Here is a 16,191-nt window from a genome sequence, read left to right as displayed (position 1 = left end):
ATTATCTTTATAGGATAGAGATAGTCAGAAATAGAGAGGGAAGGGGGTGGTAGAGAGGGAGATACAGAGATACTTGCAACACGGCTTCACCACTCAAAGCTTTCCCCCTGCAGGTGGAGACTGGGGTCTCAAACCCGGGTCCTTTGCACATTGTAACATGTGCGCTCACCAGGTGTGCTACCACCTGGCCCCATATTTTATTTATTTAATGAAAGATACATACCAGCCCTTCTCAGGTCTTGTTTCTGGTAGAGTGCTGGAGATTGAACCTGGGACCTTGGAGCCTCAGCATGAAAGCCTTTTGTCAAATCATTATGTTTTCTCTCCAGCCCACAAAAGACTTTCAAACCTAAGGCTCTGAGGTCCCAGGTTCAATCCCTAGCACTGCCAGAAGCCAGAGCTGAGCAGGGCTCTGGTGTTTCACTTTGTATCCTATTAAAATAAAAACTAAAAAAACAAAAAGAAAAGAAAAGAGGCAACAAGAGCAGATGACACAACCACTGAGCATTTCTTGGAGTTTTATTGAAAACTAACATGGACATTAGAAAGGTTTCAAGCCAACAGTGCTGGTTTCGGGCTGTCTCTCCCAGTGAATGGAAACCCCACAGGAAAATGATGGGTCACACCTTTGAGAAAGAAGGAGGAGGAGTAGGAGGAGCAGGAGGAGAATGAGAAGAAGAGGAAAAAGGAAGAGGAAGAGGGGGAGGAGGAAGAGGAGGAACAGAAGAAAAAGAAAAAAGAACAGAGGAGAAGAAAAAAAAAGACAGATTCTGGAAAACATGCAAAGAAGCTCACTCCAGAGACAGTGGATTGGTGATGACAGCATGGGACACACTCACAGGGCATTCTGACAAAAGTCCAACCAAGAATTCAACCCAAAGCTCTCCTTCTGGCTCCACAGGTTGAGCAGAAGCCTCTCTGCAAACCCCAAATTGGGTCTGAGAGGTTCTCACTAAGCTTCAATCTCCCTGCCTCCACCATCTCTTCCTGCTCCACCTGAGTATCAGACTAGTGAATCCAACTCCGCCCTGCCTAGAAATTGGCATTAGGCCTGTAGCTGCTGAAGAAAGTTCGAGATGTCACCGGGCTTGCTCGTCCCGTTCAGAGAGGTCTAATAGTGGCCGGAGACAGTCAACCCATTGAAGTCAGAGAATCGTTAAAAAAAAATAAATAAATAAAAAGGGCTCCACCACCCAAACCTGTGGCCAGCACTTCTAACCCCACCGCTGGGGTCTTCGGGCCCCAGCGACTTACACTCAGGGTGAGTCATCCAGCAATGAGTTGTCTCTCGGAGGTGACAATTGGGTCCATCCTCCAACTTGGACACTTCTTTCCCTGCACAAGACACTTCCAATCGCAAAGACCATGGAAGTCAGGAAGAAAGATTCTTGCCTGGACACAGGGACACATGTGGAGCATGGTGTGTGTGTGTGTGTGTGTCTGTGTGTGTGCACGCACACTTGCACACACTTGGGGGGTGGGGGTGAGGGTGTGGGTGGGTGTCTGGTTGAAGACAACAGGGGTGGCCCTAACTCTTCTAGAATGACACAGTCTTCTCCGTGAGACTGAATGCGGCTGCCGGAGACAAGATTTTAAAAAAAGCTGGAGAGGGAGAGAGAAAGAGAGAGAAAACACAGAGTTAGCCAGAGGAAGAGGGACCCCCCTCCCGAGGTCAGATGGGGTGAGGGGACACAGCACAGAGCCATCCGGTTAGAAGCAGGGTCACTGGTAGACCCCCCCACTGGTGGAGGGAATCTGCTGAAGGCTGAAGGATACCACACACTGGTTTTGCCTCTTGGGAGTGCAAATGGTCACAGCAGAAGACAAAAAGGGGGCTGCAAAGCAGGGTGGAAAGCAGACTTCTTGGCTTAAGAGAAAGTGTTGGGTGTGTGTGTATGTGTGTGTGTACACACACACACACACACACACACACACACACACACACACACGGCAGAGATTTTTTAGAAAAGCCAGTCCACTCCTATCTGGGGAAGAATGAAAGCACAGACCATTCCTGATGGCTGGCTTTGTTTCAATTTCACTCTGTTAGAATACTTTAGGTATTAAAAAATGACAATTATTATATTTCAAAAGCCTTCTCACAGAAGACAGGAGAGCCTTTCTGCCTACGGTGAGAAAAGCTACTCAGCAGAAATAAACATCAAAATCCTTCAATGGCAGCAGAGGTGGGGTTAGGGGGTCAGAGATAGCATCATAGTTCTGCAGATTTTCTTGCCTGGGCTTCTGAGGTCCCTGGTTCAATTCCCAGCACCACCAGAAGCCAGAGCTGAGCAGTGCTCTGTTTTTTTTTTTTTAAAGTAAATATGTATATATCCTAGGCATCAGGAGATAGCATAATAATGGTTCTGCAAAAAATCCTTCCCATGGCCTTGGCTAACTTTGTAAAGGTCTTATGTTCACTCACAGACTTGATGTTTCTGTACCAAAACTAAGTTGATTTAAGGTTTATTTGAGGGCCCTGGCAATAGCTCGTTTGGATAGTGCAATGCTTTATCCTGTGTAAGACCCCAGCTCAAGCCCAGCTCCCAGTGCACTAGAGGAAGCTTTGGTCTGTCTGTCTCTCTCTCCCCCCCCTCTTTTTCACGTGTCCAAACTTTTGCACACCTGCTACACCCTGTTTCACTCTTCCAGGGGAGCTTACCCACTAGGATGTGTCTGCTGACTCCTGGCTGGAAGACTGGCTTGAAATTCTCTGCTTTGCCCACCCCATCCTCAGCTAACCTTCCATGGTGGGAGGGGGCTACCCCAAAGCCTATTCCTGTTAACTAATGGGTTTCTCTGCACATCAAAAGGCCAGGTCTAAACACACACACACACACACACACACACACACACACACACACACACACACACACACACAGTCCATTTGCAATATGGATCGGGAGTGAGGAGACATTGAATTAAGCCTGAGATGGGGCCGGGCAGTGGCATAGGTTGAATGCATAAGCCACCATGAGCAAAGACCTGGGTTCAAGCCCCTGGTCTTCACCTGCAGAGAAGAAGCTTCACAAGTGGTGAAACAGGTTTGCAGGTGTCTCTTTTTCTCTCTCCCCACCCTCTCAATTTCTCTCTGTCCTATCAAATGAGAAAAAAGAAAAAATATATGAGAATTAAACCTGAGGGTCCGCGCCCCCCCCCCCCCCCCCCCCCGCGCACACACACACACACACACAGGCCAGCAAGTCCTTAGGCTTTCCTCTTAGGATAAGGGTAGGTCCTCTCTGTCTTGGGAGTCACCAGCAATTCATTCTGTAACTAAATGCAGAGGCGAGGGGTCACCTATTTCTAATGCAAAGACTGACCTGGGGGGTGGGGTGGGGGTGAGTAGAGACCCCATGGAGGTGTGTGAGTTTGGAGTTCCTGGGTAGCAGCTTTGAAAATGTAAGTAGAAGTTTCAAAACATCAAGGCTTCACTGCTCTAACGTGGAGGCCTTCTGTGCTGAGGATTCTGGGGGTCTTTTTTTTTTCTTTTTTCCTTATTCTTCTTCTTGAGCCTTAAAGCATAGGGGTCCCTCCTTCTCGCCTGCGGTTGTCTCTGGCAAATTAGCTCAGCCCCTCCCATTGTGACCTTTTCACCTTCATTCTCATCCTGATCTCAGCTGCTCACTCATGAAACAGCCTCAAGCTGCACACCAGAAAAAGTGGGTGCCAGGCTCTGCGTCTCTCACTCTCCCCGCCCACCCCATTTATTATCTAGTATGAAAGAGAAAGGAAAGCCCCCTCCCCTCATCTAACATTAAAAGAATGGGAGGGCCTCCAAATCTTTGGCATCGCCTAATTCAATGTGTGTTCTGCAATAAAGTCATCGAGAGACAAAAACTACCTCAAAAAGAAGGGGATGAGGAGGAAGGAGGATGAGGGTGAGGAAGAGGAAGGAGAAGAAGGAAAAGGAGAAAGAGGAGAAGGAGCAGGAGAAAAAGGAAAAGAGGAAGAAGCAGCAAAAGGTAGTGGTGGTGATGGTCAGGGTGAGTGGGATTGAGAGGCAGAACTCAAAAAGGGTGGAAGTACACGGCAGGGGTGGGGTAGGGTGGGAGTGGGGGGGGCGTTGCCTGGCACTCCAAAGGGAAGCTGTCAGTTAAAAGAGGAACCTCGGCTTAAAGGGCTAAATGGCGTCCGGTGGTGCTGTAGCGGGGAATACTATTCAGTACACAGCCATGGGTTACTGCAAAGGAAGGGCAGAGAAACGGCATGTTAGCTACGGGTCCTTGTCAAGCCATTTCCAAACACCAACCCCAAGAATGGAGGGGGCTGGGCGCTCCACTTCAAACGGGTCCCCCCAAACCTGCTAGTGGGCCCCTTGATTAAAAAAACAAAAACAAAAAACAGAATTGGGCATTTTTTCCCTAAAGATTATTTATTTATTCCCTTTTGTTGCCCTTGTTTTTGTTGTTGATGTCATCGTCGTTAGATAGGACAGAGAGAAATGAAGAAAGGAGGGAAAGACAGAAGGGGAGAGAAAGATAAGACACCTGCAGACCTGCTTCACCGCTTGTGAAGCTATTTCCCTGCATGTGGGGAGCCATGGGCTTGAACCGAGATCCTTACACCGGTCCTTGCGCTTTGCACCACCTGCGCTTAACCCGCTGCGTTGCTGCCCGACTCCCATTTTCTTTTTTTTAATAGCAAACCCTTAGATGGGCTATACAAATCTTTTTTCTCTCTTTTCATCTGAGAAAATCTCACCTTTTCTTACGGGGGGGTTCGTGCCAAAACCCCCACTACGGGTCACTATCCCATTCACTGAATACAGAGAGACTGGCAGAGTCCTCAGAGTGGTAACCCCAAAAGCCTTTTTTTTTTTTTTTTTTTTTTTTTTTGCTGTCTGGCTTGGGCTCTTTATGACCTGGGGTGCTTATTACACCTGCTTATAGCCCTGCCTTGTTGGGGTGTGAGCACTAGCGTGAGTCTCTTGAGTTTCTCATTTAAGACAGGAGGCTGGGGCATGGGGGTCAAGTTCAGGTTCTTCCCTCTGCTGCATGGGGGAGAGGCCACCCACAAGTCCAGGAGAAATTGAGGGTGTTTATTTCTTCTGCTCTCGGTGGGGTATGTGTAAATAAACATGTCTCTGTTTGGGTACAGTGACTTTGAATGAATCTAAGCTGGGCAAGGTGGGGTGGGGAGGGGCCAGGAGGAAAAGGCATCAAAAGATTTCCGTTTTGGAAGAGGAAGGGCTCCAGAGAAGGGGCTGTGTCTCCCACAAGGGGGTTTATTCAGGGAAAGTCATGACCGCAGAAAGTGGGGTTCAGGGAACCAAGAGGGCTGCTCACCCAGCTTTTTTTTTTTTGGGGGGTGGGCAAAGGTCTTGGTAGGGAGTCAGTATAATTAGTCAGGAGAGGGAAGCCGGTGACAGTGGGGAGCAGTTGGGACCCCTTGGCATGTCACAGCCTGCCAGGGATGTGGGTGGAGGTAACTTGGGGTAGGGGTGGGGAGTGCTGGGAGGGTCATATGACCACTGGCTTCTTGATCAGAGACCTGATGCTGTGCATGTATACTTAGGTTCCTGGATTCTAGAAACCTCAGCAGGAAGAGAGGGGGCATAGCTCCCCCACACCAGTTAAGGAGGTGGGGGAGGGCTTAAGAGAAAGGGAGAGCTGACACAGGAAAAAGGTGTCTACAGGAAGCCCAAACTGGAAATGATAAAAGAGAAGTTGGGTTAATGGATGGATGGATAGATGGATTAATGTGCCCGGTGGAGGGAAGAAAAGAAAGAAAGAAAGAAAGAAAGAAAGAAAGAAAGAAAGAAAGAAAGGCAAAATATTGTTGCAGGCACGACTAATCAACCAGTGCAAAGGTAATTGTGTTAGGTGGTCTTAGGGTACTGGTGAAGGGGGAGGGGCATGCTTTCTCACTCACACAGCCACACATGCCTCTGAGTGACAGTTCAATGCTTCTCAACAAGTCACAGAGATCCCCCACCCACCACCTATAGGGAGGAAGCTTAGTTAAGCAGTGTTGCAGGTGTCTCTTTCTTTATTCCTACCTCCCTTTCCCTCTCAGTCTTTCTCTGTCTCTATCCAGTAAATAAACTTTAGTTTTATTGCCACCAGGTTTATTACTGGAGCTTGGTGCTGGTACTAACTTGGCGCAAGCAAACATTTCCATCATTACAATTTCCAAAAGTTCTTACTGTTCGGTGAGTGGGATCTTATTAGTTCGAGTGGGTTGGGATCAAAAGAAAACAATAAACATGCTTTATCTCAACAAAGAATTGAAAGAACATGATTTTCAGGAACTTTACTTTTTTTTTTTTTTTTGCCTCCAGGGTTATTGCTGGGGCTCGGTGCCTGTAGGAATAGGAATCCACTATTCCCGGAGGCCATCTTTCCCCCTTTTGTTGCCCTTTTTTCTTTTTTTTATTGTTGTTGTTATTGCTGTCATTGTTGTTGGATAGGACAGAGATAAATTGAGAGAGAAGACAGTGAGGGGGAGAGAAATACAGACACTTGCAGATCTGCTTCACTGCTTGTGAAGCGACTCCCCTGCTGGTGGGGAGCCGGGGGCTCGAACCGGGATCCTTACACCGGTCCCTGTGCTTTGTGCCACATGCACTTAACCTGCTGCACTACCACCTGACTCCCCATTAACTTCTTTTTATTTGTTAGGACAGAGAGAAATCGAGAGGAGTGGGGGTGAGAGAGAGACTGCTTGTGAAGCATCCCCTGCAGGTAGGAAGTGGGAGATTCACAGCACAGAAGTCTTCTGCCCATAGGCTCTGTGTTGAGTCTAGGCCACAGGGCGCTGTACTGCCTGAACTTCAGGAACCCATTTTAAGTTTGTATTCCCATCACACTGTGATCTCTCTCCAACTCAGCTGAGTCCTTGTCTAGAAACAGAGCATTCCGGATGCCTGTGGGGAAGCAGCCAAGCTATCTGACCAGCCTGTGGCCATAAAGTCAAGGTCAAGAGTACAGCCTGAGCCTCCAGTCTGGTCACCCCCCTCCCCTCACCACTCAGCACACTGTTCAGCTTTGGCTGATAGTGGTGCTGGAGATTGAACATGGGACCTCAGAGCCTCAGGCATGAAGGTCTTTTTTCTCCCCAGAACTGTTATGCTGCCTCCCCAACCCTCTCCTGGCTGTTCAACAAGAGTTCAGGGGCCCCCAGAACTCCTAGCCTGGGGGTCTAAACCCTTAAGAAGACATTTCTTGCATTGAATGAAGACTATCAGATAATTCTGGAGGTTAGCTAGAAACATATGGGAGTAGGTTTGCTGTCACTATCTCTGAGCAAATGCACACACACACATATGCACAATTGTGTTTTGTCCCTGTCCCACCACTAGATGCTGATTGAGTGATTTGGGGTGAGCCCCTTTCAGTCTCTGCTCCTCCATTGATTCATCTTGCAAACTGAGGTTTATACTTTTTTCTTTTCTTTTTTAACCTCAAGGACGATTAGAAGGTGAAAATAAGGGGGCAGGTTGTGGCGCACCTGACTGAGCACACATATTACCATGCATAAGGACCCACGTTCAAGCCCCTGGTCCCCACCTGCAGGGGGGAAGCTTTATAAACAGTGAAGCAGTGCCCCAAGTATCTCATCTCATTCCCCCCCCCCAATTTCTCTGTCCTATTAAGTGTGTGTGTATGAGGGGGGGAGAAGGGGAGGCCTGGGTGGTGGCACATCTGGTTGAGCACACATGTTATAATGCTCAAGGACCCAGGTTCGAGCCCCCGGTCCCACCTGCAGGGGGAAAGCACTGCAAATGGTAAAGCAATGCTGCAGGTGTCTCTCTGTCTCTCTCCCCATTTCCTCTCAATTTCTGGCTGTCTCTATCCAATAAATAAATAAAGATAATGAAAAATTTGAAGAGAGAGATAGAGGAAGAGATACTTTCACAGAGCTTTGTCAGAATGCACCTGAGCAAGGACCACTCAACATAACCCAACTCACATTGGGTCAAGCCATGGATGGTGAACCTCAAATTAAGTGGGCTCTCACTGGAATCCATTTGCCCTGCTCTGTTCATTGAAAATGGGCAGTGGAGGGGTAGAAAATACAATAGAAATTACTAGTGAAATAAGTGGCTATAGGTCTTAGATGCTGAGCTGGGCTCTATTATAGACAGAAGCTGCAGAAACTTCTAGTCTTCCTAAGTGAACAGCTGCTGTCTGACTCAAGTCAATAACCAGACAATGAATTGTGCCATTGTGTTGTAGGGACAGTTTTCCTTGGCCTGTTTTCATGGGCCCTGGTTTTCTGAAGCTGTATTTCCTTTTCCTGGGATTTGCTTGAAAGCAGGATGTTTTGCCAGCTGCCTGGAGGTCCCGGAGTGAAAGCCTCATAGCAGGCTTGCTGTTTTTATTTTATTTTATTATTTTATTTTTTTGCCACCAAGGTTACCGAGAGTTCGGTGCTTGCACCATGAATCTACCAACCCCAGCAGCTGTTTAGCCTTTTTTCTTTCCTTTCCTTTTTTTTTTTTTAATTTTCTTGTTTATTTGATAGGACAGAGAGAAATTGAGAGGGGAGAGGGAAATAGGGAGAGACAGAAAGATACCTGCAGAGCTGCTTCGCTACTTATAAATCGTCCCTCCCTGCAGACAGGGAGTGGGAGCTCAAACCTGGGTCGTTGTGCATGGTAATGTGTGTGTTCCACTGGGTGTGCCACTGCCTGGTTCCCAGGCTCGCTGTTGAACTCATTAACTACACAGGAAAGTGGGGGGACAAGGCCACTCAGCAACTTATATTCTCTGATCTGAACAAACCCAAGAGAAGAGGTATCTGCGAGACATCCAAGGGCTTTCTGGACACTGACCAGAGGCCTGGCATGAGCACACTGTTAACTTCATAGGCGTGATGATGATGGTGCCCTGGTCATGATTTTTCATTATATTTTATTTTTGCTTCCAGGGTTACCACTGGGGCTCAGTGCCTGTACCATCCACTGCTCCTGGTGGCCATTTTTTCTTTTTTTAATTTTTAAAAAACATTTATTTATTTATTCCCTTTTGTTGCCCTTGTTGTGCTTGTTGTAGTTGTTATTGTTGTCATAGCTGTTGTTGTTGTTGGATAGGACAGAAAGAAATGGAGAGAGAAAGGGAAGACAGAGGGGGAGAGAAAGACACCTGCAGACCTGCTTCACCACCTGTGAAGTGATTCCCTTGCAGATGGGGAACTGGAGGCTCAAACAGAGCTGGTCCTTGCACTTTGCGCCACCTGTGCTTACCCGGCTGCACTACCGCCCGACTCCCATGGCCATTTTTTCCATTATTGTTGTTGTTGTTACTGTTGTCATTGGATAGGACAGAAAGAAATTGAGAGAGTAGGGGAAGATGGAAAGGGGGAGAGAAAGATAAGACACCTGCAGACCTGCTGCACCGCTTTTGAAGCGACTCCCCTGCAGGTGGGGAGCTGGGGGCTGGAACTGGAATCCTTGCGTGGGTTCTACACTTGCACTATGTGTGTTTAACCCAGTAAACTACCACCCGGCCCCTAGAAATCCTTTAGCCCATCTCATATTTTTTTAAATTTATTTTTATTATTATTTTAAAGATTTATTTATTTCCTTTTGTTGCCCTTGTTTTTTTATTGTTGTAGTTATTATTGTTGATGTTATTGATGTTGTCATTGTTGGATAGGACAGAGAGAAATGGAGAGAGGAGGGGAAGACAGACGGGGGAGAGAAAAATAGACACCTGCAGACCTGCTTCACCGCCTGTGAAGAGACTCCCCTGCAGGTGGGGAGCCAGGGGCTCGAACCGGGATCCTTAAGTGCTTTGTGCCACCTGCGCTTAACCCGCTGTGCTGCCGCCTGACTCCCTCATAATTTTTTTTAAGTCTTATCTATTAGAGAGATGGGCTAAAGTATTTCTAGGTGAACTGGTATGGGGTTTTTCTTACAACATTCCAGCAGGTTTTGGGGTCGTAGATAAAGCAGGATCACCCCTTGGTTTACGGCTGTTGGCAATTGGGTTGTGAGTACACTGGACTGTATTCTCTCTCTCTCTCTTTAAAAGGTGGGGAGTCACTTCATAGGCAGGGAAGCAGGTCTTCAGGTGTCTCTCTCCCCCTCTCTGTCTTCCCCTCCTCTCTCCATTTCTCTCTGTCTTATCCTACATCAAATACATCAATAACAACAACAATAACTACAACAATAAAACAACAAGGGCAACTAAAGGGAATAAATAAATAAAATAAAATATTAAAAAAAAAGAAATTGTACAAAAAAGAAAAAAGATTTCTTCAGGTTGAGGAGATAGCACTATTGGCAGTGCAACAGGCCTTCATGCCTGAGGTTCCAGTGTCGCAGGTTCAATCCTCAGCACCATCATATATTAGAGCTGAGTAGTGCTCTGGTTTAAAAAAGAAACAGCCACCAGAGGGAATCAGTGAGGCAACATTTAAGCTTCTTTCAAAAGTAAAAGAAAAAAGTAGCCCAAATCAGAACTTAAAAAAATTGATCTTGCAGGTGGGTCCGGGAGGTGGCGCAGTGGATAAAGCACTGGATTCGCAACCTTGAGGTCCTGAGTTCAATCCCTGGCAGCACATGTACCAGAGTGATGTCTGGTTTTTTTTCCCTATCTTTCTCATGAATAAATAAATTCTTTTAAAAAATTGATCATGCAGCACAGAATGTGGTGCATAGATAAAAGTGTCCAGACTCTCAAGCATGAGGTCCTGAATTTGAGGCTGGGCATCATATGTACCAGGGATGCTCTGGTTCTCTCTCTCTCTCTCTCCCTTGTTTTTCTCTCACTAATAAATCAATGAAATATATATATATATATTGCCACCAGGGTTATTGCTGGGGCGTAGTGCCTGCACCATGAATCCACTGCTCCTAGAAGCCATTTTCCCCCTTTTGTTGCCCTTGTTGTTGTAGCCTTGTTGTGTTTATTATTGTTGCTGTTGTTGTTGATGTTGTTTGTTGTTGGATAGGAAAGAGAGAAATGGAGAGAGGAGGGGAAGACAGAGAGGGGAAGAAAAAGATAGATACCTGCAGACCTGCTTCACCACCTGTGAAGTGACTCCGACTCCCCTGCAGGTGGGGATCTGGGGACTTGAACCGGGACCCTTATGTTGGTCCTTGTGCTTTGCACCACATGCGCTTAACCCGCTGTGCTACCGTCCGACCCCCCAATGTTTTTTTTAAAATAATTATTTATTTTTCCTTTTGTTGCCCTTGTTTTTCATTGTTGTTGTAGTTATTATTGTTGTTATTGATGTTGTCATTGTTGGTAGGACAGAGAGAAATGGAGAGAGGAGGGGAAGACAGAGAGGGAGAGAGAAAGATAAGACACCTGCAGACCTGCTTCACCGCCTGTGAAGCGACTCCCCTGCAGGTGGGGAGCCGGGAGCCTTGAACCGGGATCCATAGGCCAGTCCTTGCACTTTGCACCGCGTGCACTAAACCCATTGAGCTACAGCCCGACTCCCAATGTAATGTTTTTAATAAAGAGTAATTGTTGAATGTTTAAAGAATATTGATCACAGGGGTCTTCCTATGGTACTCAGCTATTCTAGCAGCCAAAATCTAGAAACATTCCGCTTTCCAGTAAGCGGACATTCCACACACACAGTCACAGTCCTATCAGACTAGTCCTTGAAACTGAAAGTTACAGAGGAGCCCAGTTACGGGGAGATGGGGAAATGGAGCCCACAGCTGCTTTCATGATTAGCTCTGTGTGTTGGGTGAGATTTGGGGGGTGGTATGTTTTAGAAGTCACTGCCAGTTCTACTGAGAGTTAACAAAGCTTACCAGGACCCCGGGCCTCATGCAGCATGCAGCAAACAGCAGAGTTAACTGTAAAACAGTAAGAGCTGATGAAGGTTGGATTGAGCTTGGGAGAGGGATCAAATATTAGGAAGGGATACATACCAGGAAGAATTAGAGGTCAAGCGATGGTAGAAGGAGTGGGGACACCTCCGCCCCCCCCCCCAATACTGCTGCTCTATCTTAGCCTCTGGAAGAATAGCCAAAGAAAATCCGGGAACCTGTGACTCTAGAAGGTTTAAATATAATCCATTTCTGGAGACTGGAGAGAGGTGTATCTCTCTTGCTAAAGAGTTTCTGCCCAGGTCAGGGCTAGAGAGTCCGCTGATCTGAGACAACTGGGAAAAAGGCTGGCTGGGAAGAACTTCCACTGAACACCCAGATATGATGGAGAATATACTACTAGTGGGATCTGGAGAAAAAAAAAAGGGAGGCTTCCTCCCCACCAGTTTCCACCCGCAGCGTGGCCCAGGGGCCATGTTAACAAACACCCCAGGTGAGGAATGCACCAGTCCATTGTCTAAAGAGGCATACTCCCACCCCCACCCCCAGGCTCTTTGAAATTTCATCCCAAAACTAAGTTGGCAGTGAATCTTAAAGAGTGCTATGACTGAATTAACAAATATCTCTGGGCTGATTGGTGAGAATATTCAAATTATATGTGGTGGGCCAAGGGGGGGCTGGGGACAAAATCCAGGGCTCACACATGGGGAATACGTGCTCCAGCAAGCTACAGCCTGGTCCAGAAATTTTCCTTCCCTTCTTTCCTTGGTTCTGCCTTTCCCTCTCTTCCTGTTTTTCTCTCTTCACCTCTTCCTTCCATATTTTATTATTATTGCTATTTTTTCCTACCAGAGCACTACTCAGTTTTGGGTTGTGTTGGTGCTGGGGATTGAACCTAGGATCTTTGGTGCCTCGAGCATGAAAAATCTTTTTGCAGAACTACTATGCTTTCTCCCAGACCTCTCCCCTGCCTTCGTGGGTGTTTGTTTGTTTTGCCCGAGCACTGATCAGCTTTGGCTTGGGACATTGGAGCCTCATGCCTAAGAGAATCTTTGCATAACCATTATGCTATCTACCTCCCTTCCTCTTCTTCTCCATCCTTTCTCTCTCTCTCTCTCTCTTTATTTATTTTCCCTTTCGTTGCCTTTGTTGTTTAACATTGCTGTGGTTATTGATGTCGTTGTTCTTGGATAGGACAGAGAGAAATGAAGAGAGGAGGGGAAGACAGAGAGGGGGAGAGAAAGACAGACACCTGCAGACCTGCTTCACCACCTGTGAAGCGACTCCCCTGCAGGTGGGGAGCTGGGTGCTCGAACCGGGATCCTTAGGCCTGTCCTTGCACCTTGCGCCACATGCGCTTAACCTGCTGTGCCACCGCCTGACTCCCCCCCCCCTTTTCTCTCTCTCTCTCTTTTTTAAGTCTTATTTATTTATTAATGAGAAACATAGGAGGAGCGAGAAAGAGCCAGACATCACTCTGGTACATGTGCTGCCGGGGATTGAACTCAGGACCTCATGCTTGAGAGTCTGCTGCTTTACGCCACCTCCCGGACCACTCTCTCTCTTTTTAATATAACATATATATAACTATTTCACTGTTGCACCGAAATCACTAATTTTGTTAAGACTGTCACGGAAGAAGGTATGGCAGAAGGAAGGAAATACCTTCTTCCAGGGACTAGAACCAAAGCTTGGGGCCAGGAGCAAACAAGACACTGACCACAGACAGTTCCCTGGCCTCAGGCTCCTTTCCTGGAGGCTCCCTGGGTTCTCTTAGCTTTTTGCATGTTTTACCCGAAATGCTTTGCTCTGGTTCTGGGACAGGCAGTGGGAACCTCAGCAAGCAAAGCCTGGACACCAGAACCAGAGGCCCTGGCTATCCCTCCTGATCAAGTTACAGGGGGCAGAGACAGACTGAAGGAATAGCACTACATAGGAGTGCTCCCCACCAAGCTCTCAGTTCTCATGCTAAGCAGCCATGCATCTCGGTTGGCCATTCCAGTGAGAAGGAGGCAAGAAAGTTAAGTAGCCGGTGTGACAAGCCAGCAGGCCTGGGAGCCACAGCAGCTCCAGTCTCTCAGAATGCCCTGGGCTCCTTGTAAGGACTCCTTCCAGGGTTGGGGCTGACAGCATAATGGCTCTGCAAATAACTTTCCTGCCTGAGGCTCCAATGTTGTAGGTTCAACCCCTAGCACCACCATAAGGCACAGCTGAGCAGTGCTCTGGCCTCTCTGTGTCTTTTTTTCCCATTAAAATTTTAAAAAGACAACTTCCTCTGAGGACTGGGTGGTGGTGGTGCCTATAATTTCGTGTGCAAGGACCTGGGTTCTGTTCCCTAGTTCCTACCTGCAAGGAGGGAAGCTTCACGAATGGTGGAGTAGTGCTGCAGGTGTCTTTTCTCTGTCTCTCACACTCTGTCAAAAATTTTTGGAGCTGGGGAGATAATATAGTGGTTCTGCAAAAAGAGTTTCTTTGCCTGAGGCTCTGAGGCCCCACGTTCAATACCCAATCTCCAGCACCACAGTCAGTCAGAGCTGAACAGTGTTCTGGAATAGAGGTGGGGGGTGGGAGGGTAGCCACCAGAATGGTGAAGCTCTGCAGGCGCCAGGCACTAGGCCCCAGCAAGAACCTTGGTGGCCAAAAAAAAAAAAAAATCCTTCTCCACGATCTGGGAGGTGGCACAATAGAAAAAGTTGTAAACTCTCAAGCACGAGGTCCTGAGCTTCTAGACATTCCACGTTGCAGTCTGGGAGATGGCACAGTGGATGAAGTGTTGCACTCTCCAGCATGAGGTTCTGAGTTCACGAGGTTCTGCGTTCGATCCCCAGCATTGCATGTGCCAGGATGATGCTCTGGTTTTCTGACTCTCCTCATAAATAAACATTAAAAAAAAAAGACTTGTACTTCTTATTCTTATTGCACTTAGTGCCTCTCTCCTTTCTGCTTTCTTTCCTTTGAAAAATTTGGCACCTTCTTCCTTTCTTTTTTTCTTGCCTTTAGTATCTGCTATCCTCTCCCTCACAGTCCTCCTTAGCAGGCCAAGCAGAAGAGCTTGGACTCAGTTTCCAGGTCTCCTGGTATGTGTGTTTGTGTGTGTGTGTGTGTGTGTGTGTGTGTGTGTGTGTGTGTGTCCTGGGTTGGTGTGCCACTGTCTGGCCCACCACATAAGAAAATCAGCCCTTATCTGGATACCCAGTACTTGCCCCACTCCCAACAGCCTCCAAGTTCTGCCTTCAAGAGGTGAGCAGGAGGAGAGAACACCCCAGCAGCCCCTCAAGTCCATCACTTACTTCTTCTTCTCTTTGTCCCTCTTGAGCGTCTGCGAGCCTCCAGCTTGGGAGCCCTGGGACTGCAGCAGCTCGGCCGCTGTCTTCCTCTGCTTGAAGGCGCTGACCTCATCGTCCAGGGATTTCTTCTTATCTTCTAGCTTCTTCTTCTCATCCTGGTGGAGCTTCTTTAGGCGGTCAAACTTCTCATGCAGCTGGTGGGGGGGGAGTGGAGAGTGGGGAGGAGGCCCATCCCCCATGGTGGGCCCCCAGGAGACATCTCTAACTGCCCACTTGGGTGGCAACTATGAGCGCCATGTCCTGACCAGTTCCCGTCTCCTACCATGGGATTTTCTTTTCTTTTTTAAAGTATCACTAATTTATTTATTATTAGATAGAGACAAAGAAATTGAGAGGGAATAGAAGGAAAGAGAGAGAGACAGAGAGTGTGAGTAAGAGAGACACCTGCAGCCCTGCTTCACTGTTCATGAAGCTTTGCCCCTGCGGGTGGGGAAGAGGAGCTGGAAACTGGATCCTTGAAAACTGTTTAATATGTATGCTTAACCAGGTGTGCTATCGCCTGGCCCGCCACGTAAGATTTTCTTTTCTGGGGGCTGGGCGGTAGCGCAGTGGGTTAAGTGCACATAGTGCAAAGTGCAAGGACCGGTGTAAGGACCCTGGTTCGAGCCCCCAGCTCCCACTTGCAGGGGAGAGGGCACTTTACAAGTGGTGAAGCAGGTCTGCAGGCGTCTATCTTTCTCTCCCCCTCTGTGTCTTCCCCTCCTCTCCCTATTTCTCTCTGTCTTATTCAACAACAACAATAGCTATAATAACAATAAAAAATCAAGGGCAACAGCAACAAAACGAAACAAAATAAAAAAAGGGAAAAATGGCCTCCAGCAGCCATCAAGCCCCAGTAATAACCCTAGAGGCAAAAAAAAATTTTTTTTTCTTTTCTGTTCACTTGCTTATATTATTCGGATTTATTTATTTATTTATTTATTTATTATTCAATAGGACGGAGAGAAACTGAGAGAGGAAGGAGAGATGGGGGGAAAGAGACACACCTGAAGATCTGCTTCATTAGTTGTGAAGCTTCCCCCGTGCAGGTGGCAACCAGGAGCTTGAACCCAGGTCCTCATGCATGGTAACATGTGTGCTCTACCAGGTGCAGTAGTGCCTGGC

The 16,191-nt window shown here is 47.4% G+C and overlaps 1 protein-coding gene across 10 annotated transcripts in view; it reads right to left on the bottom strand.

The window, feature by feature from the left end:
- Positions 1-501: 501 nt before the first annotated feature.
- SEPTIN6 (septin 6) overlaps positions 502-16,191 on the bottom strand; it is a 111,423-nt gene continuing 95,733 nt past the window's right edge. For 2 of the 10 annotated variants that reach the window (XR_009547588.1, XR_009547590.1), the window contains 4 exons: positions 15,031-15,221; positions 11,723-11,767; positions 2,855-4,183; positions 502-2,820 (listed from right to left, as the gene is read on the bottom strand). Coding sequence is in view for 4 of the 10 variants with exons in the window: in XM_060183269.1 (XP_060039252.1) it covers positions 4,159-4,183; positions 15,031-15,221 (216 nt within the window). In the remaining 6 variants the exon portion in view is untranslated. Of the gene's footprint in view, positions 4,184-11,722; positions 11,768-15,030; positions 15,222-16,191 lie in introns of all 10 variants that reach the window. The other 8 variants (XR_009547586.1, XR_009547589.1, XM_060183270.1 and 5 more) reach the window with 6 other exon arrangements.

This window comes from Erinaceus europaeus, chromosome X, assembly GCF_950295315.1.
Source record: "Erinaceus europaeus chromosome X, mEriEur2.1, whole genome shotgun sequence".
Lineage (NCBI taxonomy): Eukaryota > Metazoa > Chordata > Mammalia > Eulipotyphla > Erinaceidae > Erinaceus > Erinaceus europaeus.
Note: the sequence above shows the minus strand (reverse complement) of the source record. Positions and strands in the feature narration are given on the sequence as shown.